Source organism: Saimiri boliviensis, chromosome 7 (genome assembly GCF_048565385.1).
Source record: "Saimiri boliviensis isolate mSaiBol1 chromosome 7, mSaiBol1.pri, whole genome shotgun sequence".
NCBI lineage: Eukaryota > Metazoa > Chordata > Mammalia > Primates > Cebidae > Saimiri > Saimiri boliviensis.
Window position 1 is genome coordinate 69,669,757 of NC_133455.1, and position 26,788 is coordinate 69,696,544.

Here is a 26,788-nt window from a genome sequence, read left to right on the forward strand (position 1 = left end):
ACTTCCAGCCTAAACCTCTCCCTTCAACCCCAGCAAAGCAAGTAGAAAAAATTGCCGAAATATTGGTGGGAAAAAATAGGATGCCCCATATCTGTATTTCTTCTCCAAAAAGACAAATACTTCATGCTGCTGTGTTCCTTTGGTCTTCTTCCTCCACATCTTGTCATGTTGATATTTTCTAGAATTTTAGTTTTGTGATGTTATAGATTTAGTTCTATGATATTCTCTTCTGTGTTTTTCCTTTCATTTTTTAGATAATTATTATTGTCATTTCCCATATCTTTTGAGGCATCTTTCTAGACTGATTTATCTGAATCCTTCTATGATTTTTTTAAAGAACTTTTTGTGGCAAACTTTTTGAGTGTGGTTTTATTACCACTACCATTTAAATGATAATATCATCTTTAAAAATATGAATGTAGAATTATTGTCAAAGTCCTTTGAAGCATTGTGAGGATATAACATATGCTTTTTATTTGTTAACTATATATATGTGTGTGTGTGTGTGTGTGTGTGTATGTATATATATATAATGTGTATACACATATGTATTTGTTAACCATATATATAGTATATATAATTATATTTATACATTTCCTAATATCAAACTGTTCTTTCACTCCTGGCATGGGTTCTACTTGCTGCTAGATTTTATTGATAGTGTCTCATTTAGAATTTTGCCTTAATGTTTGATCTGTTGACTTCAATATGTATTTGGAAGCATTCCTCCTTTCTGTGTTCTGGAGCAGTTTAGTGAAATTGGGTTCCTTAAAGGGACAGAGAATTCACTTGTAAAATTCTCCGGGTCTGTTACTTTCTGGTGTGATAGTGCTTGATATTTTCTATGTCTTGTATCATGACTTACCTGTTTGTAGTTTATCTTGTCCAGGGTCAGTTTTCTTGGATATTTTTTCTAGAAAAAATTCAATTCACACATATTTAAACATTGACTTACTCAGGTTTAAGCAAAATAATCTTTTCATTGTTTGAATTTCCTTTTTACCTTTGTAATGTCCCCATTCTTATTTCTTATTCTGGTTTCTCCTCTGCCTACCTTCTTTAGCTGTTTTTTAGTTAGATAATAGCTTTTACTTTACATAAATAATTAACTCTGCATATTTTAAATTTAGATTCTATAATGTTTCTGTTGTTTATTTAGTTATTTTCTGCTTTTACTAATTTATTTATGTTTTTATTAAATTTAGTTCATTCTTTTGAGTTGGGTGTTTAAGTAATTTTTAAACTTTTTTGATTAATGTTAATATTTAAGCCTTTGAAATTTCCTATGCCCACTGTTTTAGCTGTATCTCATAGATTTTAATACATAGTATTTTCATTATTGTTCTATTTTAGATAGCAATTTTGGTTTTGTTTTCTTCTTTGAATCAAGAGTTAAGAGGGTTATAAATTCTCGTGTAGATAAGATTTTAAAATTACATAGTTTTGCTGTTAATTTCTGGTTTTATTGTGTTATTATTGGGGAATGTTCATTTGCATCACTTCTGCACTTTCGAGTTTATTCAAGTATTTCTTAAGAGTGTAGACTCTGGATGTAGACTGCCTGGGTCCAGATTTTCCCATGTATCAGCTGCATGACGTCAGGCATCTTGTTCAGCCTCTCTGTGTCTCAAGTTTTTATCGTGGGGTTGTTATGGGGATTAAAAGAATTAAGATCTACAAAGTACTTATGAATAGTACCTGATACATTTTACAGTTTCATAGATATGTTAACCATTATTCTTATAGTTATTTATCATATAATTTTTGATGCATTTTTTACAAGTTTCTGAAATGAAAGGATATTCTTGTTTTTCAGGAGTATTAAATTAACTCTATTTTACTGTTTAGGTTACTTGGATACTCTGCAGTCAAACTTTTCTTGTTTATTTGACCTTTATGGCCTGAGACAGGTGAATTAGAGCCTGTCCATCTATGAATCTCTGCATTTCCTGAAGTTTTGGTGTTCTTTAAAAGGGGCAGAAATCTTTGTGTCTGTTTTTAGTGTGGAGTGCAACCTTTTTTCTTATAAATACTCTTCCTCATCTCATGTAATATGTTTACTCTGAAATAAATATTGACTGATATTAAGATCAATATTCTGCTTTTTTCATTTGCTTAGTGGGTTTTTGCTCATCTTTTGACTTTTAATCTTTCTGAGTTACTTAAATATTCTTTTTCTATTAAATTTTTTGGTAATTCCTACAAACAAGGAGATTTCATCATAACCTCAATGCAATCATTAGAATTAGGAAATTAATATTTGATACACTACTGATACCTTATAACCATCTCAGCCACACACCCCATTTAGCTATTTCCTGTTGTTTCAATAATAACCCCATGACAGAAGGATCCAGTCCCAGGTTATGCATAGCATTTAGTTGTCACAGTTCCTCAGTCTTTCCATGACTTTCATGATATTGCCACTTTTGAGGATTATAGATCAGTTATTGTGTAGAGCAGGCGTCCCCAAACTACAGCCTGCGGGCCGCATGTGGCCCCCTGAGGCCATTTATCCGGCCCCCCGCCACACTTCAGGAAGGGGCACCTCTTTCATTGGTGGTCAGTGAGAGGAGCACAGTATGTGACAGCCCTCCAACAGTCTGAGGGACAGTGAACTGGCCCCCTGTGTAAAAAGTTTGGGGACGCCTGGACTGTAGAGTGTCCCCAATTTGGGTTCATCTTATGTTCCTCAGGATTAAATTTCAGGGTCTTCGCTTTTGGCGGGAATATCAAGAAGCCATGCTGCATTCTCTGCATTGCATTCTGTCAGGTGATGCATGATTTTGATTTATCCAGTTTCTGTGTTGTTACTGACTAAGGTGATGTCTGCCAGGTGTCTCCACTGTGATGTTACCCTTTTCCTTCTTCTTCTTTTTTTTTTTTTTTTGAGACAGAGTTTCGCTCTTGTTACCCCAGGCTAGAGTGCAATGGCGCGATCTCGGCTTACCGCAACCTCCGCCTCCTGGGTTCAGGCAATTCTCCTGCCTCAGCCTCCTGAGTAGCTGGGATTACAGGCACGCGCCACCATGCCCAGCTAATTTTTTTGTATTTTTAGTAGAGACGGGGTTTCACCATGTTGACCGGGATGGTCTCGATCTCTCGACCTCGTGATCCACCCGCCTCGGCCTCCCAAAGTGCTGGGATTACAGGCTGAGCCACCGCGCCCGGCCACCCTTTTCCTTCTAGTGTAATTAATAAATATTTTGTGGAAAGGTACTTTGAAACTGTGTAAGTATCCTTTTCCTTATCAAATTTTTACCAATTAGTTTTAATGCTCATTTATGCTTCCTGGTTGAATTATTACCCTGATGGTTGCAGAATAGTGATTTTCCACTTCAATCATTCCTTCTAAATTCATTAGTTACCATTCTACTGTAAGAAAAACCTTTCTCATATTCCCATTTATTTCTCCATTCATTTTAATTTAATCAGTATGGACTCTCGGCTTCCTATGTATTCGATGATTCATAATCTTCCTTCCTTTTCCTTCCTTGTTTCTTTTCCTTTTTTCCTCCTTTTTCTTTTGCTTCCTCTCTCCTCTGTCTCTCTCTCTCTGTCTCTCTCTCTGTTATAATCTTTTTCTTTTCCACTGAATTTTGTTAGCCTGGGATAATTCAATACTACTGGGATTAAGGTAACCTTCTCATTGGATTTTATATTCTTTTGATATGTCTCCATCATTTTCTGAACATTTTGTTACTTTCTGGCACAACAAGTTGTTCCCACCTTATCATGTACTTTCTCTGCCCTACCCCTGGTATTAGCCTTTTCTCCAAGGATCCCTGTTCTCTTAATGGTTTTTGGAAAAGTAGATAGAGGCTCTACATATGCTCATTGTTCTTAGGATGTTATTGCTTCCAGGTTTCCCAGTGGTCAAGCTAGGAAATATATCTATGTATTTATATATGTATGTATGTATGTATGTATCTATGTGCATTCCTATGAATAAATTATATATGCCCATTTACATCCATATGTATTTCTACATCTATTTATATATCGAAGACCGTGAGTTCTTACCATTACCTCCAATTCCAATCTAGCACCACATTGTTCAGGCTCAGTCATCCTGCACCACCCAAACCCCCTCACCTTGTTTGAGCTGCAACCCCCCATATCAGGCTGGATGGGTGCCTTTCTCATCCTGCTCAGGCCCTGACACCCCATGCCAGGTCACCACTCCCCTTCACCCCCTGTGCCCCTGGTAGATGCCCTCCTCATCTCCTGTTCCAGTACCCTGTTCTGGCTTCCTCGTAATCCCCCACTCCCTGCTCATTCAGATGCCTGCCTTGCTCAGCTCTGCCTACTGGCTTTTAAACTGAATTATTAAAAAGTATGGCAAGAATAGAGGCAGGCAGGAAGGAAGGCAAAGTAAAGCAGTTCCATTGTTCTTTGTGTATAATATTTTTGAATCCATTGTTTATAGTTTGGTTTTGCTTTATGATCTGATCTGAGAGTCTTGCTTTTTATGACATGAATTTGTCCTATTTTTGTTTGTTCATATGAAAGGCATATTTGTACTAGTTATATCTTCTTAATGCCATCCTTTTATTTTAACAATTTGAAATTTATATTTTCATATATGATATGTGTTTTTTTCTTTTTATATATAGTTCTGATAATATGAAAGATGTATAGTTTTGTTTATAGTCCTATTGATTATCTTCATAGTCATAACTTCAGAGGATGTACTCAAATCTTTATTTATTCAGAGTGGACTCCTGCTACCAAATATTAAAATAGTGAACTTCTACTTTCTCCTTTCCCCTTCCTTTTCATCATCTGGTTTTCATGGATTATATTATTATGAATCCTTCTAGTGATATACTTTATGCATGGATTATTTGATTTAGCACATTAAAAATATTTTTTGATCCTGCAACTATAAAAGTTGTAAAGTCTACCTATTTATATGAATTCCCTCTTTCTCTTCCATTCGTATGCTGATTTTTTGGTTACATTCTCATAGTTTATAACATTTACTGCCTGCTCTGTAACCGTAATTTCCGCAGCAGTTTTAGCTTTGTCCTGCATTAAAATGGATTTAGCACTCATAGCTAATACTTTTACCTCATTTTCTCCATTTATCTCTTGGCTGGCTGAAGTTTGTCTTCTAATGGCTTTTTAAAAGGGCTCATAGAATGGCGTTTCTTCAATTGTTGCATGCTTGAAAGTATTTGTCTATTGTCTTGGCCTCGCAAGATAGTTTGACTTAAGACAAAATGCTTGGATATCACCTTTCTTCTACCAGAGGACTCTGTGGTAAGTTCTCCACGGTCTTTTGATGTTGAAGTCAGAAGCCAGCCTGATTTAATTTTTTTTTTTCCTTCAGTCCGTGTGTTGATAGTTTTGCCTGGTTGCCCAGATGATTCTTTCTTTATCTTTGAAGGTAAGGAACTCTATTAGGCCAGTTCTTACAACCGATCTTTTTGAATCAGTCTTTTCTTCCAATCTGTAGATTCAAGTTATTTTTTTTAAATTAAAATTTTTGGTTGTGGTAAAATACACATAACAGAAAATCTACCAGCTTAACCATTAAGTGTACAGTCCAATGGTATTAAGTATAATCATGTTGTATAACCAATCTCCAGAACTTTTGCAACTTGAAAAACTGAAATTACATTTATTAAACAACTCCTTGTTTCCCCTGCCCTATGCTAGTTTCAAGTTTTCTTCCATCTCTTTCCCTCCCTCCCTCCCTCCCTCCCTTCTTCCCTTCCTCTCTTCCTTCCCACCCTCCTTCCCTCTTCCTTCTTTCCATCCTTCCTTTTCTTTTTCTTTCTTTCTAGTGAAACAGAGTCACACTATGTGCAGGCTGGTATCGAACTCCTGGGCTCAAGCTGTCCTCCTGCCTCAGACTTCAGAGTCACTGGGATTACAGACGTGTGCCACTGCCTCTGTCTAAAGTTTTATTTTTAAGAAATCTTTTTTTGCTTATGTTTCCTGTTCCGTGGGTTTAGTTCTTTTTCAGAGGAGTCATTATACATATGGTTGCTCTGGTTACAAACAAGGTGACCTTGCTTTTGGTCTTCTGGGTGTGTCATGTACTTTAGAGAAGTCTGCGTATTGCCAGCTCTGCCCATGGTCTGTTATTATGGGATACTGTGTCAGCATCCTCCCTCCATTGGGTTCTAGTTTCACTGGAATTGGCAGAATTTCTTCAAAGAAAGTGTTATTTGGGGTTGTAAGGGCTTTCTATTTTCATCTAAGATGGAATTTACATATCTGCATTTATTTTCCTTGTAAAATTCAGTTGATTTCAGAGATAAAAAAATTAGTAGATATATCTTTATTTCTTTAACTTACATTTAGAACCGTGTTATTGAATGTTTTCCACATTAATTTGTATATAATTTGTTTAGAATATCATCGAAATCTGAATGTTAAAACTTCCGTAACCTCAGAAAGCAAGAAAACAACTGTGAACCCAGAATTAGCCTGTTTTTCGTTAAATCAGTATTTTTAGTCATTTCATGAAACATTGAGTGGGAAGGGAGGTAGAAGGCTGTGCTCGGCCTTCCTTCTGGTACAGATGTGTTTGTGTATGCCTTGAGTAGTTCATTCTAGGGCCTACCCTCTCCTCACAATAAAGTCACGCGGTCTACAGGCCTGTGCCACAAGGGGGAGCTATCTGCTCCTTGTTCCTCATAGGCCCTTTGGATTGCTGCCATTGTCCCTGGGGTTGGAAGGGATTTCACTGGAACTGGGGGGTTTTCTCTGAAACAGTAGCTGAGGTTAGCTCTCGCCTCTTCATCAGGCTTTGTCATAATCACCGTGTGTCCAAAGTCACCAATTTGTGAATGTGAGACGGTTGAAGTTTTCTCTCCTTTGAGGAGGATGGACCTGGGGAATGTTGAGAGTGCTGTAGGTAGGTAATACCAGGGCCTCCGTCTCCTTCATTCAGTGTACAGACAACTTGTTAACCACCTGTTACCTGCCAAGTGTTAGGCATTCTGAGATGAATTCCACCTGGACCTACTTCTGAAGCATTGCTCTCTGGTGAAGAGGTATTACAGCAGACATGCAGATACATATTCTGAGAACAGAGAGCATGGAAACATTCATCTCACAGAACACAAATGAAGAGTGGGTGGAAGTGAGTGAACTCATTCAACATTGAACCAGTGTTTCTTGGGTGCCTTCTATGTTCCAGGCACTATTCTAGGCAGTGGGGATACAGAAGTAAACAAACAGACAGAAATCCCTTCAGATTTCCCTACCCAAATCTCATTTTGAATTTCCACTTGTTGTGGGAGGGGCCCGATGGGAGGTAATTCTATCATAGGGGCGGGCCTTTCCTGTGCTGTTCTGATAATAGTGAATAAATCTTACAACATCCGATAGTTTTAAAAAGGGGAGTTTCCCTGCACAAGCTCTCTTCTCTTCTCTGCCACCATGTGAGATGTGCCTTCCACCTCCTACCATGATTGAGAGGCCTTCCCAGACAAGTGGAACTGTAAGTCCAATAAACCTCTTTCTTTTGTAAATTGCCAAGTCTCACGTATGTCTTTATCAGCATCATGAAAATGAACCAATGCAGTAAATGGGTACTGTATTAGCACTGATTAATGCAGTAGAGTGGGGTGTTGCTGAAAAGATACCTGAAAACGTGGAAGTGACTTTGGAACGGGGTAACAGATAGAGGTTGGCTTTCCTGCTGGTTTTCAGACTTGCATGGGGCCTGTAGACCCTTTTTTTTTTTTTTTTTCCAATTTCTCCCATTTGGAATGGCTGTATTTACCCAATGCCTGTACCCACACTGTATCTAGAAAGTGACTAACTTGCTTTTGATTTTACAAACTCATAGGTGGAAGGGACTTGCCTTGTCTCGGATGAGACCCTGGATCGTGGACTTTTGAGTTAATGCTGAAATGAGTTAAGACTTTGGGGGACTGTTGGGGAGGCATGACTGGTTTTGAAATGCAGGGACATGAGATTTGGGAGGGGTCAGGGGCAGAATGATGTGGTTTGGCTGTGTCCCTACCCAAATCTCATCCTGAATTCCCACATGTTATGGGAGGTACCTGGTGGGATGTAATTCAATCATGGGAGCAGATATTTCCTGCACTGTTCTCATGATCATGAATAAGTCTCATGAGATCTGATGGTTTTAAAAAGGGGAGCTTCCCTGTACAAACTCTCTTCTCTTGTCTGCCACCATGTGAGACATGCCTTTTACCTTCCACCATGATTGTGGGGCCTTCCCAGCCATGTGGAATTGTAAGTGCAATAAACATCTTTTTTTTTTTTTTGTAAATTGTCCAGTCTCGGGTATGTCTTTATCAGCAGTGTGAAAATGGACTAATACACCTGCCTTCATGGCACATGCCTTCTAGTGAAGAAAACAGGCAATAAATAGTAAATTATATAGTGTATCACATAGTGGGAAATGCTAATGACAAAAAACATAAAGCAGGAAAAATGCAGAGGGAAGTTGTAATTTTTGAAAGACTGACCGGGAAAGGCCTCCCTGAAAAAGTGGCATTTGAGCAAAGATCCGAAGGAAGTGAAGGAATGAGCCATATTGTTACCTGGGGAAGAGTGTTCCAGGAAGGAAAAACAAAGTCCTTGAAGCAGGAACACAACTAATGTGTTTAAGAAACAGCAAGGAGACTAGTGCAAATGGAGCAGAGTGAAAGGGGACAGTACTGGGGAGGAGGCCAGAGAAGAAATGGTGGGTAGATTCAAGACAGTCTTGCAACCATCTTTTTCTCTGAGTGACATGGGAAGCCTTTGGAGGGTTCTCAGCAGAGTGGGGTTATGAAGTAACATGAACTGTCATTTTATAAGGGCTGCAGTGTTGGGAAGAGACTGGGGGAGGGGCACGGGTGGAGGCAGGGAGGCTGGGTAAGAGGAAATTACGAAAATCCAGGTGGAAGATGATGGTGGCTTGGGTGAGCCGGAGACAGTAAAGAGCAGGAGGGAGGGTACACTTCCGAAAAGGTGAGGAAGGTGGAAGGGTTATTCCAGGGTGGGAACGTGCCAGTAACAACCAGGAGAGGAAACTATTGTGAAACAGGAAATTGTTCATTGTGACTTTGGAGAGGGTGCATGAAGGGAATAGGACAAAGGAGTTTAGAAAGCAGACCGGGGCTGGGCTCAGTGGCTCAGGTTTGTAATCCCAGCACTTTGGGAGGCTGAGGTGGGCGGATCACAAGGTCAAGAGATTGAGACTATCCTGGCTAACATGGTGAAACCCCATCTCTACTAAAAATACAAAAATTAGCTGGGCGTGGTGGCGCATGCCTGTAGTCCCAGCTACTCTGGAGGCTGAGGCAGGAGAATTGCTTGAACCCGGGAGGTAGAGGTTGCAGTGAGCCAAGATCACACCACTGCACTCCAGCCTGGGGACAGAGCGGGACTCCATCTCAAAAAAAAGAAAGCAGACTAGAGCAGGTCATTTGGAATGCAGTTGCCTACGAGGTTTATTCCTAATTCTTAGCCCATGAGGTCTTTACATGCCTGAGATAGGATGAGCACTTCCTAATTTTATCTCCCAGTTCATTTCATTCATTAGGGACTTTCTCACCAGCATTTCTATTGGCTCTTCCCTCATACTCCAGGCATTTATTAACTGAAATGTTATTTACTGTCTGGTCCTGGGCCCTCTCTGCTCCGTACTTCCCTGTCTTGGAAATCCCCTAAATCCTGTTCCCTTTGTAATTTGTCTTTTTTTTTTTTTTTCCCACTCCCTTCTCCTATTCCAACCTCTGCAGCTAAGCTCTTCCCTCTGGTGTTCAGGAGGGAGGGAGTGAAGGATGCATGATCCACAGGCTTCAGGCAGGAGCAGCCTCTGTGGGGTCATGGAAACTATCTTCTACAAAGAAGACACAGATACCAAGTCATGAGGTGGGGTAGAGATATGCTGGGTTCATACAGGGCTCCCCAGGAATGCTGTAGCTCAACACCTCAGCTCTGGTGAAGCCAGCCGGAGCTGCAGTTGGGGGTGTCCCCTGCTGGTATGCAGGCAGCCACTCCTCACAGGCCCTCCTTTGTCCCAGGATTGCCCATCCCATCTGCTTTACTTAAAGGTGGGTCTGATGTCAGGTAGAGTGAGAGGACTGCAGCCTTTAGATGGCTTTCTTGTTCTGGATAGATTTCTGTTTCCTGGGCTTTACTTGTCTTTCCTTCTGCCTTGGAGCAGATCCTGTGTCTGTCGGATTGATTGGAGGGCTTAGAGCACTTTCTCAGAGCGGCCTGAGCCCATCCCAGGAAACTCTGCTCCCTTGAGATATGAGAGATTCTCGTTCTTTGCAGTGGGATTATTTTCTTCTGTTGGGGCTCAGAAACCAGTACCCCAGAATATGACACTCTGACACGCTGAACTGAAGAAGTCTCAAGTAATCCCTGACCTCCCCTGTGCCCCCGGCTCCACCCAGTGCCTTCTGTCTCTCAATCTTCTGTCTTTCCTAAAGCACAGGATGAAGTTGTTTTCTGAAGCTCCTTATCCGCCTAAAGTCTGGACCTGCCAAAGGAGAAAACAGTGACCTCTTGTCCCTTCTCTGTCTTTCTTCTTGAGATATGAATTTAGTAACTGAATTTCTATCTCAGGAAGAAAGACTGAAGTCTGTCAGTACAACCAGACAGACTTTTGCCACAAACCACTGTCTGCTTTGCAGGCTTAACAGACTTTGTCCCAGGCCACATTGTATGTTACCCAAGCCCATTGAATTTCCCTAAAAATCATTTATTACTCCCCTACAATTATCCATACTTTCCCATCTCCTTTTCCTTTAAGAAAAAGGTTATAGTTATATAAGCATCTCTATTCCATTGGGTTGGAGGGAAATCACTCCCCCCCACCCCTGCACATGTTACTAAAAATTTATTTTTTCTCCTATGAATTTGCCTTTTGTCAGTTGATTTTCAGCAAACCTTCAGCAAGTGAAGGGGGAGCTTTCTCTCCACCCGTACACGGAGAAATGTCTGGTCCAGCCAGTGCTGAAGGGAGTCTGGAGTTTCTGAGCCCATGTAAACTGGGAATTAGGAGGAGCCGTAGTTTGCTGAGAAAGTGAATTTGGGAATGAGGGGGGTTATTAGTTTCTTGGGGCTACCATAACAAAGCACCACAAACTGGGTAGCTGAAAACAGCATAAACGTATCCCGGAGGACACGTTCGGAGGCTAGAAGTCCAAAATCCAGGTGTCAGCAGACCCTTTCTTCCTGAAACTACAGGCGAGAATGCGTCCTCGCATCTGTTAGCTTCTGCTGTTTGCTGGAAGTTCTTGGCATTCCTTGTTTTACAGATGTGTCATTTCAGTCTCTGCCTTTGTGGACCACAACGATCTACCCTTTGTGGCAGGCTACCCTTGTGCAATTTCATATTTTCTCCTCTGTGTCTTTGTGTCCAAATGTTTCTCTTCTTGTAAAGATAGCAGTTATATTGAATTAGGGGCTTACACTACTCGAGTTAGATCTCAACTAATTACATCTGCAATGACCCTATTTTCAAATAAGGTCACATTTTGAGGTACTGGGGATTAGGATGTCAGCATACCTTTTTGGGGGACAAAATCCAACACATAGCGGTGTGAATATGAAATGCTCTGTTTACTCAGTATTGACTGTGATCTGTGCTCAGAAGGGACTTGTTCTTGAGAGTTCCTTCTGGTTTCTTGGCACTGTTCTCAGAAATGGAGACACGTGGTGGAGGTGGTGGGAGGTAAGTAGGGATATCATTCTTCCTTCATTTAAAACAAAGTCCAGACTGAAAGCTCCCCACACTCAGAATGGAAGGAGAGGAATCAGATGGGATGTGCTATGGTTCGAATGCTTATTGCCTCCAAAACTCATCTTAAAACTTAATCCCCAATGAACCAGTATTGAAAGGTGGGGCCCTTAAGAGGTGATTGGTATGAGGACTGGGGTTGTTGCTGATAACAAATACCTGAAAGTATGGAAGTGGCTTTGGAACTGGGTGATGGAGAGGCTGGGAGAATTCTGAGGAGCAGGCTAGAAAAAGACTAGATACCGGTGAGGGCCTAGAAGACAAAAAAACTATGGAAAGTTTGAAACTCCTTAGAGATTAGTTAAGTGAATGTGACCAGAATTCTAGTTGAAATATGAAGAGTACAGCCATTCTGATGAGATTTCAGATGGAACTGAGGAATAAGATATTGGAAACTGGAATAAAGACCATTCTTCTTATAAATTGTCAAGAACTTGGCTGAACTCTGTCTATGCTTGAGGGCTTTGCAGAAGGCCAAACTTGAGAGGGACAAGCTAGAGTATCTGCAGAAGAAATTTCTAAGCGAAATGTGCAAAGAGGTGCATGGTTGCTTCTGGCCACTTATGCTGAGATTTGGGAGCAAAGAAATAATTCAAAGACAATTATAAAGAAAATTTACATTCATAGGAAAGCAGAGTGTAAGGATTTGGAAAACTGTCAGCATGGCCACATGAATAATGAACAAGTGCATTCAGAAGAAGAATACAGCCAAGAAGATTAGCACAGATAGAAGGGAGCCAGGTGCTATTCCTCAAGACAATGAAGAAAGACCCCAGATGCATTTCAGAGATCTTTGAGGCTGCCCCTCCTGTTATAGGCCCAGAGGTCTAGGAGAGCAGAATGGTGTCTTGGGACTCTGTTTCTGGAGCCCCAGTGCAGAGCTTCATGGCTGCCCTAGCCAAGCCTCAAGTGACCCTAGTTGTAGCTTGCACTGCAGTTTTGGAAGGTACAAGCCGTCAACCTTGGCGGTGTCCAGGTGGTGCTGATTCTACAGGCTTGCAGACAGCAAAAGCTGTGGCAGCTTGGCAGCCTCCACCCAGATTTCAAAGGATATCATCAAGAGCCTAGGGGCCCAGGCAAAGACTTGTCACAGGGCCAGAGCCACTGCAGAGTCCTTACCTAGTGGAGCCATGAAAGTGATGCCACCATAGAGATTCTCCATTAGGGTAACGCCTAGTGGAGCTGTGGGAACGGGACCACTGCAGGGACCCCAGCAGTGTGCAGTCACTGGCAGCATGCAACACCCACCTGGGAAAGCTTCAGGCACCAGACTCCAACCCCTACGAGCAGTCACGTGGGCTATAACCAGCAAAGCCATAAGGGTTAGGCTGCCTGAAGTCTTGGGGGCCCACACCCCGTTGTGGGTGAGAGGCCACACACAGTCAAAAGAGGTTATTTTCCAGCTTTAAGATTTAATGTCTGCCCTACTGGGTTTCAGATGTGCTTGGGACCTGTTACTCCTTTGTTTTTGCCTGTTTCTCCGTTTCAAAATGGGAGTGTCTGTTTTATGCTTCTACCAGAATTGTATCTTAGAAGTAGGTAACTTGTTTGTGTTTCACAGGCTCACACATGAGACTCTGGACTCTGGACTTTTGAGTTGGTGCTGGAATGAGCTAAGAGTTTAGGGCTATTGAGTTGGAATGAATATGTTTATATTTAAGCAGGACATGAGTGTCAGTGGGCCAGGAGTAGAATGCTATAGTTTGAGTGTTTGTCGCCTCCAAAACTTATGTTGAAACTTAATCGCTAAAGTAACAATATTGAAAGGCAGGGCTATTAAGAAGTGACTGGGTTATGCTGGGTGACTGGGTTACACCTGTAATCCCAGCACTCTGGGAGGCTGATGGGGGTGGATTGCCTGAGCTCAGGAGTTCAAGACCAGCCTGGCCAACATGGTGAAATCCCATCTCTACTAAAAATACAAAAAATTAGCCAGGTGTGGTGACAGGTGCCTGTAATCCCAGCTACTTGGGAGCCTGAGGCAGGAGAATTGCTTGAACCTGGGAGGCAGAGGTTACAGTGAACCGAGATTGAGCCATTGCACTCCAGCCTGGGTGACAGAGCAAGATTCTGTCTCAAAAAAAAAGAAGAAAAAAATGATTGGGTCATGAAATCTTTGCTCTTATGAATCAATTAATTCATTCATAGATTAATGAATTAGTGGGTTAATGGATTAATGGTTTGTCACAGGAGTGAGACTGGAGGCTTTCTAAGAAGAGGAAGAGAGACCTGAGCTAGCACGGACAGCCACCTCACTATGCAATTCCCTGTTCCAGCCTGGGACCCTGCAGAGATTCCCCGCCAGCAAGAAAGCTCTTGCCAGATGTGCTCTCTTGACTTTGGACTTCCCAGCTGTAGAACTGTAAGAAATACATTTTGCTTCTTATAAATTAACCAGTTTTTTTTGCCCCTCAAAGTCATGAGTGATGTTCCCTCGTTCATCTGTGTGCTGTGGTGGAGAGAAACAAAGGATGCAAGTGGAGGAAGAGGGGACTGAGACCCCTTTGAGAGACTTTAGTCCTTTGGGGAAGATAATTCACACATCTAAAACACAGTTGTCATAAGTGGTTTCTATGCATCACATCACAAGAATAACTTTATTGGTCTTCTTAGTCAAGTGCCAGTTATCACTGTAGTGGCTCATTCCTTTATTGTCTGACCTAATTAGCCATTTCCAGGCACTGTGGCCCAATGTAAATGTACGAATAGAAGGCAGGAGAGATGAGTTTCTAATAAAGGCACCAGAAGGCGGCTTTCGTATTAATGGCTCAGGCTTTATTTTTAAGGTGATAAATCTTGGTTCTTTGGAAGTTGATTTAATTTTTGGAAATGCTCAAATGTCACTAGGAGTAATGTTTGAAGAATAAGCGGTGGACAAGAATTGGAGTGACATTTGGAATCAAAGGAGGCTGAGCACATGTGGATGTGGCTCAATGTGAATAAAAGGGCTTGTTAGAGGCTCCGCCTTCTAGGCAGGCTGTGACTGGCCAAGGACCTGGGCCAGAACATCCTGTGCCTTGTGTTGGTCTAGGGAGGGTTCTTCTCCCTGCCCTTCCTCAAGGGCCCATCCCACAGAGCACAGGCACACAGCAAGTTGGATGCATTCATTTTAATAGCTCTGGGCTACAAGGGTATTTAAAGCTTTAAGTCCAGTGATCTCATTCTTTTCGGCTTCTCAGTTCCACAGTTTTGTTAGACCAAATCTCTTCAGCAATTTTTGTGCAGCTTCACTTCCACCTGGAAAGAAAGATGAAATAAATGAGGCTTTTAGGACCCCAGGCTCCAGCTCCACCGCTTCCATTTCTCCTCAACTCCATCTTCTGCATTCCAAACTTACTGAGACCCTGGAGAGGCTTACACAGAAGTTGGAGGGATAGAGATTAGATTGACCAGAGACTGAGGGACCTACCCTTTTCCCCACCTCGGCAGGGGCAGGGAGCAAGAAGACTAGAAACAAGCAGGCTTCACTGTGGGAAGGCTGGGGGTTAGACCCCAAGGGAATCAGTATCAGACAACACGGCACATTGAATTTGTTCTTTTTCTTTTTGCGACAGGGTCTCACTCTGTCGCCCAGGATGGAGTGCAGTGGCATGATCTTGGCTCACTGCAACCTCTGCCTCCCGGGATCAGGTGATCCTCCCGTCTTAGCCTCCCAAGTAGCTGGCACTACAGGCATATGCCATCAGGCCTAATTTTTGTATTTTTTTTGTAGAGATGGAGTATTGTCATGTTGCCCAGATGGCCTTGAACTCCTGGGCTCAAGCAATCCACCTGCCTTGGCCTCCCAAAGTGCTGGGATTACAGGTGTGAACCACCACACCCAGCGGGCAATTTGTATCTGCATGAGAAATTGGAAACATATGAAATCACGAAGTGAGGGGGTCTTCAATGGCAGGGGCTGTGGCAATTCCAAGTCTCATATGGGAGGGTGGAAATGGAGGCAAGTTCTCTCCCATCTCCCACCCCTGGATGGTGGGTGGTGAGAATTCTCATTCCCACAAAGCCTTGCCTTGGGATGCACTCACCTTCAAAGAATTGTTTTCCACTTTCCACGCCTCCATGCACTCCTTTTCCTGCTCTTTGAAAGGCTTGTTCTGTTAGTAAGAGACTTTTCTCCACCAAGGATTCTAATTTTGGAGCAGAACAATCACATTAGCAGAAAAGTCACCTCATTTAAAGAGAACTCTGTACCACCCCACCTGCCACCCGCCCCCACTCCACCCCCCGCAGCAGGACATCATCCCTATACAAAGTCCTAAAGTGCAGAAGTTTTGCTGACGGCCTCAGCACTTCTCTCATAGGAAGGTGTGTGAGCCGGGACAGAAACCATGTATAGTGCAGGCCGCAACATCTACTGTTGCAGAAGCCTTGTGTGTGGGCGCAGTGTGCAGTCCCATTTGTGCCTTTGTGTTCAGGTGTTTGAGTCTATCCGCTTCTTACCAGGCTTATCTCTGTGTGTGGAGGTCTAATATGGGCTTGCCGCCAGAGACTTCTCTAGGTTGTTGATATGGCATAGAGACAGAGACTTACTTAGGCGGTTTAGTCCCTGGCTGTTTGAGGTGACCTTGGCTGTCCCCTGAACTGCTGCCGAAGTTGTCTCCTGGGCTGCTGTGGTTGTCTCTTGGGGTGAAGCAGATTGTGATGGCTCTGGGGTCTCCCCATCAGGCTTCGCTATGAATGCACAAATTGACTGATTTTTAGCAAAGTCAAAGTGTTTGTTTCTTTTGGAGTGAGTAGCAGGGCCCCAGGGTACCTAATATGTGCTGGGTGCCAGGATACAGAAATGATATGGCTTAAACCCTGCCCTCTTAAAGGAGACAGGATTTCTGCACGCTGTGTGTCTCTTGGAAGGCAGTGGGCAGGGTTGGGGAAGGATTTGGGCTAGGGGATGTTGAGAATCTGGGAGCACTTCATAGGGAAGCTGGATCTTGAAGGCAGGACGTTAGCGGGAGAGGATGTTCCAAAGGGGCTTCCCTGGGGACAGGCAGTGAGTGAGTAAGAGCTCAGGCAGAGGCATGTGTGGGATAGGAGTAGGGAGTGGAAGCAAGTTCAATTTGGCTGATGTCGGTGGGACATAAAAGAAAGTCATGGAAAATGGGGTTGGAAAATGAGGTTAGAGGCCAGATAATGGGGACCCTGCTAAGGAATTGGGAGTAATGGGAGGTGTTTGCAGGTGAAGGTATGAATGCCATGTGAGACATTGCCCTTACCATTTAGCCTCCTGTTTCTCTCCCTTTTCTTCACAACAACCTTTCCCCCATGCTCCCTCTTGGCCTTGCTGTCTGGATCATCCTCTTTTGTCCTTAGCCTTGTGCCATTCCAAACCGTGCTACCTTGTTTATAACGTTACCTGCCCCTCCCCGTTATCACCAAGCACGAAATCCAGATCTCCTCCCACTGGCTTCTTCTCCAGCCTCCACTCACATCCCTAACTGCTAAACCCTCCCAAGGAAGGCCGGCGAACGTGGGAGAGGAGCACTTACAGGTCCCAGCTTCCTGGGCAGGATCAACGTCTGTCGAATCAGAGGAGGCATCTTCTGCAGTGGAGGAAACATGCCGGATGAGAGCAAGGACCGATCTGGACTCGCCCAAGCCACCCTCCCCTCGCATTCCCAAAGCTTAGCTCTCGGGAATTCTCATGGATAAAAGGGAGTCAATTTCCCTTGTGGTTGGACATGCCCTTCCACCATATCAGTGGGTCTACCGGGGCACTCTGTCTGATGTTTAACTCTTGCAGCTTTTGGAACAGGTTCTCCTCTGAGCAGTGTAATGTCTCTTGGAACACTGCCTTCCTCCTGACTTACCCCTGGCTTGGGAGGCTTCCCTGAGATGTCTGTCAGGGAGCTGGCCATGGTCAGAGGGGCTCAAGCTCCTCTGGTGGAGGAGGACAGTGTGTGGGGGCCATGGAGGCACATTTTGAGTGATTTCTGGGGTTGAGACCCCAGCTCTTATTCGCTTTATTCTTTCAATACAAAATTTATGCAAAGCTCTGTGCTAAGAGATGGAGGTGCAGTGCTGAAGAGGGCAGACAAGACCCTTGCCCTGACAGAGCTTACATCTGTTCTTTTATGTCATTATTTAATGACTGGTGTGACGGCGCCGGAAGGGAACGTGCAGCCTGGTGTGAGAAGGGCACATGGGATCTGATTCGTTCCGCATGTGCCTGGAAGGCCTTTTTGGGGAATTATATCTAAATTGAGATTTTCTAGATGAAAAATCATTGGCCAGGTGACATTAGAGTTGGTTGGGGGAAGACCCAGGGAGAGAGAAAGCATTCCAGATGAGGAGAGAGCAAGAAGGAAGGTCCTGATGTTCATGGAACTGCAGGATCGTCATGGCCCAAATGGTGCTTCTGTGTGATTAAAAAAGGCATCCCCTCCCTCTAAGAGACACAGCCAGAGGCCAGGCTCACTGCTTGGCAAGTGGAGTGTGGACCAGATTTTAGCTTCTACCACCCCGTGCCTGGGCACCCTTGTGCATGGGACACCCTGCTCAACTATATGCAGTGGCCCAGAGGAAATGCAAGAAGCCAGTGTAGCTGGGGCTTAGTGGGTAAATGACGGTGTGTGAGAAGATGAGCTGGGAGAGCAGGCAGGGGCCAGAGAGTTCCAAGTTCCCTGGCCAGTGGGGTGCAGAGGCTACGCGTGGAGAACTGGGAGAGGAGTCACTTGCAAGAGGTAGGGAAGACAGAATAGCACGGAGAGAGGAGCAGAGGGGTGAAGGCAGGTGTGAGGGCATCCCTGTGGGGTGGTGCAGAGGAAAGGCCATACTCACCAGCATAGACCAGGGTCCCAGCCAGAGCTGCCAAGAATAGGAGAGTGGTGAATTTCATTCTTTGGGATGAGGAGTGACTATAACCATAGAAGCCACAGAGGGTCCAGGGAATAAGGATGCTGAAACTGCTGGGCCCTTTTAAGGAGGTCAAGGGCCAATAAGAACCAAGCTTGGAGGGGTGTGACTTCCGCATCCTCCTCCTCTTCTTCCCCGATCTGTCACCTGCTAAGTCAACAAGGGCTAGCAGGCAGGTCCTGGATAGGAAGGAGCCTTTCTCTAGTAACTCCCAGCCATCCCTTCCTTTCTCTTTCCTTCTCTCCCCACCGCACCTGCCCTCTGGGTTCACACCCCTGGGATCTTGGGGATGGTAGGTAAAGCATATCTCCCTTGGGGAGATTCTGGGATGTGTCTGTTGAGGGTTCTGGTAGTCATCTCTCCAGGAGGCGGTTGAGGTCCCAGGAGATGACATTGTCCACCTTCTGTCCCAGCCTACACAGGGCTCAGTGCAGGGTTTGAAGGTTTTCCCTGGGAAAGGGGCTCACTTGAGGCCTGAGTTCCTGGCTGCTTGAGTTTGAAGGCATATGTACCTTCTGTGGAGTTGTTCCCTGTTCTTGACATTATCCAGCCCCTAAAAAGAACTCCTCCAGCCCCACATAGGCCTATCGATCTCTGTCTTCAGGCGTAACCATTGGGACCCCATATTGCTGACAGAATCTCCTCCTTAAATCGTGACGGTGGTTCACTGAAATTGGAGCTTGGTTCTCACTCCAAGTAGGGAGCTGACCCATGGTGTGAATAATCCAGAAAAACAGATTATTCTGAAGAAGCTTCTCTTTGACTTGGGGTTTCTTGCTCTCCTGATCTGGGACTCGGGAGGTCTGGGCTTTGACTTCTGACTTTGTCATATGAAAACGTTAGGCTGCGAAAAGTGTTAGGATTTTTTATTTGTTGTCTAGGAGCTGTGGCTCCTATGTACAGTGTAGTGGTGGAGATTAAGTGAGATAATACACGGCAAAGAATTTTTTTAGACAGCAAAGTTCTGTGAAGTTGTGTGGGGTTCTCGTACCATCTTTCCAGGTAGGTTTTTGTCCAGGCTGGTGCTAAATGCTAGATATTAATAGAATGGGCAGAGGAGACGCAGGAGCCAGCTGGGGGCTGAAGGGCGGAGAACGAGGACCTGGATGCCAGTTTGTGACTCTCCCTTGCTTGGTGTTGGCACTCGCCCAGCCCCACACGGGCTGACTCCAGAGGCGTCTCTGCCTCATGGCGACTCTGAAGACAAGTGTGAGAAGGGGGCGTTGGGGAGTTTTTGACATAAGAGTGTTTTGAGTGCCAGGGTTTAGAGCATTAATCTTTTTTTTTTTTTTTGAGACAGAGTTTCACTCTTGTTACCCAGGCTGGAGTGCAATGGCGCGATCTCGGCTCACCGCAACCTCCGCCTCCTGGGTTCAGGCAATTCTCCTGCCTCAGCCTCCTGAGTAGCTGGGATTACAGGCACGCGCCACCATGCCCAGCTAATTTTTTTGTATTTTTAGTAGAGACGGGGTTTCACCATGTTGACCAGGATGGTCTCGATCTCTCGACCTCGTGATCCACCCGCCTCGGCCTCCCAAAGTGCTGGGATTACAGGCTTGAGCCACCGCGCCCAGCCCGAGCATTAATCTTTTTAGGAGATAAAGGAAGATAAAATTAATGGGGTAGGACATTAAAGCCTTAGCAATTACTACCTGCCTGAGGGTCTGGGCCTGGGAGCCTCGAAAACGGTGGCCTTACCTGGAATGGGAAGGCTGAGGAGCGAGAGAAAGTTTTGATGGCACCAGTGCCCTGGGTCTGTGCACGTACATGTGTGCGCGTGTGGGTACACGGCGGAAGGAGAAGTCCTGCAGGTCCCAAACAAATCTAGATCCCAAACAGGCGCCATGAGCACATTAAAAAAGTCAACAGGAGCAAATTACGCTATTTGCACAAGGCTTTTCTAGGAGGAAATAAGAACTTTGGTGTCAACACGAGAACTGTCACGGAGCAGGGTCTTTCCAAATGTCACTGCGTAGCCCTTTCCTCTCCCACATCTTCCTCCTGGCCTGAGTAATTAAAGAGGCAAGTGTTACGTAAATAGGGATGAGGTGAAAAGTAGGAACATTTGTTGGCCGGGTGGAGTGGCTCATGCCTGTAATGCCTGTACTTTGAGGGGCCGAGGTGGGCAAATAATGAGGTCAGGAGTTTGAGACCAACCTGGCCAACATGGTGAAACCCTGTCCCTACTAAAAATACAAAAAAATTAGCTGGGCATGGTGGCAGACACCTGGAATCCCAGCTACTCGGGAGGCCGAGGCAGGAGAATAGGTTGAACCTGGGAGGTGGCGGTTGCAGTGAGCCAGTATCACGTCACTGCACTCCAGCCTGGGAGACAGTGTGAGACTGTCTCAAAAAAAAAAAAAAAAGAAAAGAAAATTTTAATACTCTATGACAGGGCCCAGGAGGAATGTTACCCCAAATTATAGAGCCTGGGAAAGAACTGGATGCATAGATTAAAGAGACAGACCTCATGGATATGGGCGAGGGGCTGCTCTGTGCAGTGTCTTGATGGACCTCGTGGATACGGGTGAGGGGCAGCTCTGTGCGATGTCTTGTCTTCTAGCGTATCTGACCTCCGTGATGACTGTCAGCTCGCTGATCTGTGTCTTGTCTCATGTGCTGCTCCTTGTACCTCTCTCCCCTGTGCCTCAGGTCTATTCTCTTTCGTCTCTGCACTGGTCTGGAAGGATGCCTAGGGACTGTATCTCTTGGGCTCCCACGCCCTCTAACTTCGAGTTGAGTTTGGCCAACAGGAGACACGGGGGGAGATGGGAGGATGGGAAGAGGGAGAGGTCAAGGCGTTTGTTCCTCCTGCTCCCTTCCTTGCTTTGGTATGTGTGGTAGGATGACTTCAGAGATAGCTCCCGGTGATGCCCATGTCTTGGCATTGGTGCCCTGCTGTAACTTCCTCTGCCTAACTGGGCTGGGTCTTGAGATTCACTCCTAACAAACAGAAGATGGTGAAGTGATGAGGTAGTCACTTCTGAGACTGTGCGGCGCAATCTCGGCTCACCACAACTTCTACCTCCCAGGTTTAAGCCATTTTCCTGTCTCAGCCTCCCGAGTAGCTGGAACTACAGGCACCCACCACCATGTCTGGCTAGTTGTTTTTTGTTTTTGTTTTTGATTTTTTACCTCTAGTAGAGATGGGGTTTCACTATGTTGGCCAGGCTGGTTTCGAACTCATGACCTTGTGATCTGCCTGCCTTGGCCTTTCAAAGTGCTGGGATTATAGGCGTGAGCCACTGCACCCGGCCAGCTTTAGTCTTGTTTACACACACTATGTCTCTGGATCTTCTCAGATTGCTCTGATGAAGCGAGTGGCCGTGGTCGGTGGCTGTCCTGTGGAGAGGCCTACATGGCAAGAAACCGAGAGCAGCCTTCAGCCTGTAGCCAGTGAGGAACCAAGGCCCTCAGTTAATTATCTGTGAGGAACTGAACCTTGCCAGCTACCATGTGGTGGAGCTTGGACGTGGATCCTTCCTCATCTGAGTTTTGAGGTGACAGCAATCTTGATGATACCTTGACTGTAGGCTCAGCAGAGACTCTGAGTCTGAGGGTGCATCTGTACCTGGACGGCTGACCCACAGCAACTGTGGATAAGATATAATGTGTGAAGCCACCAAATGTTTGAATAATTTTTGCAGCCACAGATACTCAGTGCAGCATGGTGTGGCAATAGCTGTGTTTCTCTCTGACTGCAGCTTCTGTCTGGTTCCTGTTCCAGAGCGCCATCTCTTGGTGTCAGGTGACATTATTTCCCCCACCCACCCCCAGCCACCCTGCTGCTTCAGGCTTCCTGCTGTTGCTAGTCCTTACTTGAATCTCTGTAGATAATAGATATATTTTTCTTTAAGGAGTCTTTTTAAAAAGCCCTCCTGAGTGTGCTGCTTTCTGCCAGCACTTCTCCACTGATAACACCACTTCCTGTCTGATCCATGATGAATATCTTTTCCTCATTTCCCTCCTTGTGTGTTAAGCCCTGTTCTAGGGGCTGGTGGGGGAAGCAGAGACTCCAAAGGGAGGAAGTGACATAGACTGTTTCGGGTAGACAGCTCCTGCATTGAAGACACAGGCACACGTCAATCTCAGAGGACCACTCTGGCTGCCATGCTCAACATGGCTGGTCTTCTCTGCCAAGCCCTGCGGCCTGCACAAGCTCTGCCACACTCCTCTCATGCCCTTGATCTTCCATCTTGGCCATCGGGGCGGTGTAAAGCAATAGAGGGAAATTTTTAAAAATGCGAATTCTGATTCTTTAACATACATACAGCATGTAGCATGTGCCAAGCACTATTCTCAGAGCTTTATACATTTTAATCTCATTTAATCCGCCTAACAACTCAATGAGATGAAGTACTATGAATACTCTTACTTTCTAGATAAGCAGACTAAGGCAAAGGCAGTTGAAGACGCTGGCCCATGATGACACAGCTAGTGAGTGGCAGAGTTGGATTTCAACATGGGCTTCCTAGCTTCAGAGTCCGTGCTGGCAACCACAACTCCTAGCTGAAATATTAAATTCCATTTTAAAATAAATATGAAGCCTCTGTAACATTAAGTTTCTCTAGTTTTAACTAATCAGCACCTGTATTCGTTAGGGTTCTCCAGGGAGATAGTACCAATTGGATGTGTGCATATTTGTATCTATGTGTATTTATATATTTAGTATAAATACTAATATATAAATATTAGTATATAAATATAAAATATATAGTATCAATATTCATAGACACACAGGCACACACACACACACACATATATAGAGATTGAGACAGAGAGAGAGAGAAAGAGAGATTGTGACACAGAGAGAAAGAGAGAGAGAAGGGGGTGATTTATTTAAAAAAATTAGTTCATGTGATTATGGAGGCAGGCAAGTCCAAAATCTGTAGTTCAGGTCTGAAGGAGGTCAGGCTGAAGACCCAGGAAATAGCTGATGCTGTGGTTCAAGTCTGAAGGCCACCTGCTGGCAGAAGGTTTTCTTGCTCAGGGGAGGTCAATCTTTTGTTCTATTCAGGCCTCAACAGATTGGATGAGGCCCACCTACAGTTATGAAGGGCAATCTGCCTTACTCAAGGTCTACCAATTTAAACGTTAATCTCTTCCAAGAACACCTTCACAAAAACATCAGAATAATGTTTGACCACGTATCTGGGCATTGTGGTCCAGCCAAGTTGACATGTAAAATTAACTAGGACAGTACCCTTCAGCATTTTGATTTTGGAAGGTTTGATGGACACCAACTGGGCCCAGAGAAAGAGAAGACATGTTATATGCAGCTTCAGAAAGCTTTTTCCAGGCCTTAAGGTGAAGAATTTCTTTTCTGTCTTCGTTTCACAGGTGAAGGGGTAAGCTTCAGGAAGCTGTGGAACGGTCCACAAAGCAGACATGAGCGGGCTCTCTGCCTGTGGTCTAAGCAAGAAGGATTCTCATGACTCACATGGGGTCTAGCTACCTCATCTGGCAATATCTAGAAAGTGACTTGGAGTTAAAGGCCAGGGCTAGGGATTGCAAATTTCAATGCCTGCAGGAGTCAAGCAGGTACCGTTAATGAGCGAGGCAGTCCAGGTACAAGGCAAACAGCAGCACAGGGGCGATGATAAGTAGTAATTGTCCTGCCCTTTGAGGTGGAGGAAATCAGGAGGAAGTGGTAGAGCTGGAGCCAACTGGCATGTGCCTGCCCTTTGTCAAGTGGCCAGCTGCTCCTGCCTTGAGCTGATGGCTGCCAGACATTCTAATTCTTCAAGGAAAATTGGAAATCTGGATTTTCTTGTGAAAATGGATTTTCTTACTATTTCTAAACATTTTGTGTAAAATTTTTATTATTTTAAAATTAATTAAAAGTTGACTAATGAAAATTGTATATATTTATCACGTACAATGTGATGTTTTGAAATATGTGTGCACTGTGGAACGGCTAAATCAAGCTAATTAACATATTTATTACCTACTTTTTGTTTTGAAATAACTTTAGACTTACAGAGGATTTGTAAAAGTTGTACAAAGAATTTTTACATCCTCTTTCTAGATCCACTGGGGACTCGAGCTCCCAAATGTCAACATTTAATCTCGCTTGCTTTATCATGCTCTGCCTTTGTTTCCGTTTCTCTCTTTGCTTTTTCCTTAACATCTTGAGAATTAGATTTGAAATTTTAATTTACATAACAGAAGACTCCTTTAGAAATGGCTATCCTTTTTTTTTTTTTTTTTGAAACAGAGTCTTGCTCTGTTACCCAGGCTGGAGTGCAATGGAGCAATCTCCACTCACTGCAACCTCTGCCTCCCAGGTTCAAGCAATTCTCCTGCCTCAGCCTCCTGAGCAGCTGGGATTACAGGCATGTGGCACCACACCCAACTAATTTTTTTTTTGGAATTTTTAGTAGAGACGGGGTTTTATCATGTTGGCCAGGCTGATCTCAAACTCCTGAGCTCAGGCAATCCACCTGCCTCAGCCTCCCACAGTGCTGGGATTACAGGCGTGACCCACTGTGCCCGGCCTCTTGATCACTGGTATGACAAATCCTGATGCTTGTGGGTTTATTTTTAGAAATAATCGTTTCTTGAATAGGCAGGACTTGGTGGAGTGTGTTTTTCCTCAAACAATGCTCCCAAATACAGATAGTCCCTTACTTACAATTTTTTGACTTTATGTTGGTGAGAAAACCATACACATTCAGTAGAATCCATACTTCTAGTACCCATAAAAGCATTCTGTTTTCTACTGTCATTATGGCGTTCAATAAATAACATGAGCTATTCAACACTAGAAAATAAAATAGGGTTTTATTATATAAATAGTGTTTGTGTTAGATGATTTTGCCCAATTTTAGGTGAATGTAACTGTTTTGAGCACATGTAAGATAGCCAAGACTAGGCTATGATGTTCAGTAGCTTAGGTACATTAAATGTACTTTTAACTTACATTTTCAACTTACAATGGGCTTATCAGGATGTAACACCATCCTAAAGTGAGGGGCATCTTGTATGTGTTGTTAAATCTCCCTTTCCATTTATTCATGACATGTTGAGAGGATTCCATGTGTTCTAGTTCCTTGTGGTTGTTGAGAGTCCATCCAGCTTAAAATCTTACCTCCTTTCCCTTCCCCAGTATATGCTTCACTGGAGAGACATGAAAAGGGGTGAGGTCTGGTTCTGGATCTCCGGGGAGGTGGGACGAGGCAGACAGAGATCTTCTAAGGTCACTGGTCACAGTCAATGAGGGAGAAATCCTGATCTCTTCTTGGCTTGGTCTCCATTCTTCTGCTTCTCTGGAGGCCTCCACGGAAGCAGGCTGTGATGGTCACCAGATAGATGGTGGTTAGCTTCACCACAGCCCTGCCGTTGTGTGGAGCCCCTCAAAGAGTGGCAGTTCCCTTAGGCCAGTGGCCCACACTCTCAACCCTCTCACCAAGTGCTGCCTCCTCCCATCCAGCCTGGAAGCCCCTCATGCAGCCTCTTGGCTCTTGACCCTCTTTAAATGTACTCCTGAGAGCAACAGGAATCCTAAGTTCTCTTCCTTGTCCTTCAGTGGCCTCAGGAGCCTGGGAACAGAGTGTCTTCTTGCATCTCTTCCACGGGCTACCATGAAAAACTTCTTGCCTCTAGAAATGTCAGATGATAAACAGGTACCCGCTTTTTTGTTCACTTTGCCCTGTGGCAAAAGTTGCTATAGGGACACAAATATTCACTCTGATCATCTTCCTGCTAGGCATTTCCAGTCCTTGCAGTTAGGTGTGGCCACTGGGAGTGGGTTCTTGTATTACTTGCTGGTGTAGCTCATACAAACCTCCAAGCAATCTGTTCCATGCCCCTCCCCACTTCTGTGATTGGAATGGTGATGAAGATGATAGAATGATCTTGAAGCCAGGTATTGAAGATGGCAGGGCTATTGACATCCTTGTATCCTTAAATGACTTTGTGGAGAAGACAGACTATAGCCCCTTGCCCCCAAATCTGGAGCAAACCACCTTGCCTTGTACATGAGCTGGTGTTTGTGCAATTATATCTTGGATTGCTGTTTATAGTAGGTTAGCTTTCCCTAGTTAATATACTCTTGATGCCTGGAGACACGGCTTTCTCAAGAGCTGTCCTACTGTGCTCCAGTCTGGGCAGCTTCAGGTCAGTCTAGAGCAGGCGTCCCCAAACTATGGCCCACGGGCCGCATGCGGCCCCCTGAGTCCATTTATCCGGCCCCCTCGCTGCACCTCA

General features: G+C 44.4%; 1 protein-coding gene and 1 long non-coding RNA gene across 2 annotated transcripts in view; one reads left to right on the forward strand and one right to left on the reverse strand.

The window, feature by feature from the left end:
- LOC141585001 (uncharacterized) overlaps positions 1–26,788 on the forward strand; it is a 180,145-nt gene that overhangs the window by 24,311 nt on the left and 129,046 nt on the right. The window contains exon 2 of the long non-coding RNA XR_012518281.1: positions 13,922–14,093. This is a non-coding gene — a long non-coding RNA (uncharacterized LOC141585001). The remainder of the gene's footprint in view (positions 1–13,921; positions 14,094–26,788) is intronic.
- On the reverse strand, positions 14,826–18,617 carry LACRT (lacritin). The gene is made up of 5 exons (XM_003939280.2): positions 18,506–18,617; positions 17,215–17,268; positions 16,262–16,402; positions 15,757–15,858; positions 14,826–14,968 (listed from the first exon to the last, which is right to left on the reverse strand). The coding sequence occupies exons 1-5, from the start codon at positions 18,561–18,563 to the stop codon at positions 14,907–14,909; spliced, it is 417 nt and encodes a 138-aa protein (XP_003939329.2). The 5' UTR covers positions 18,564–18,617; the 3' UTR covers positions 14,826–14,906.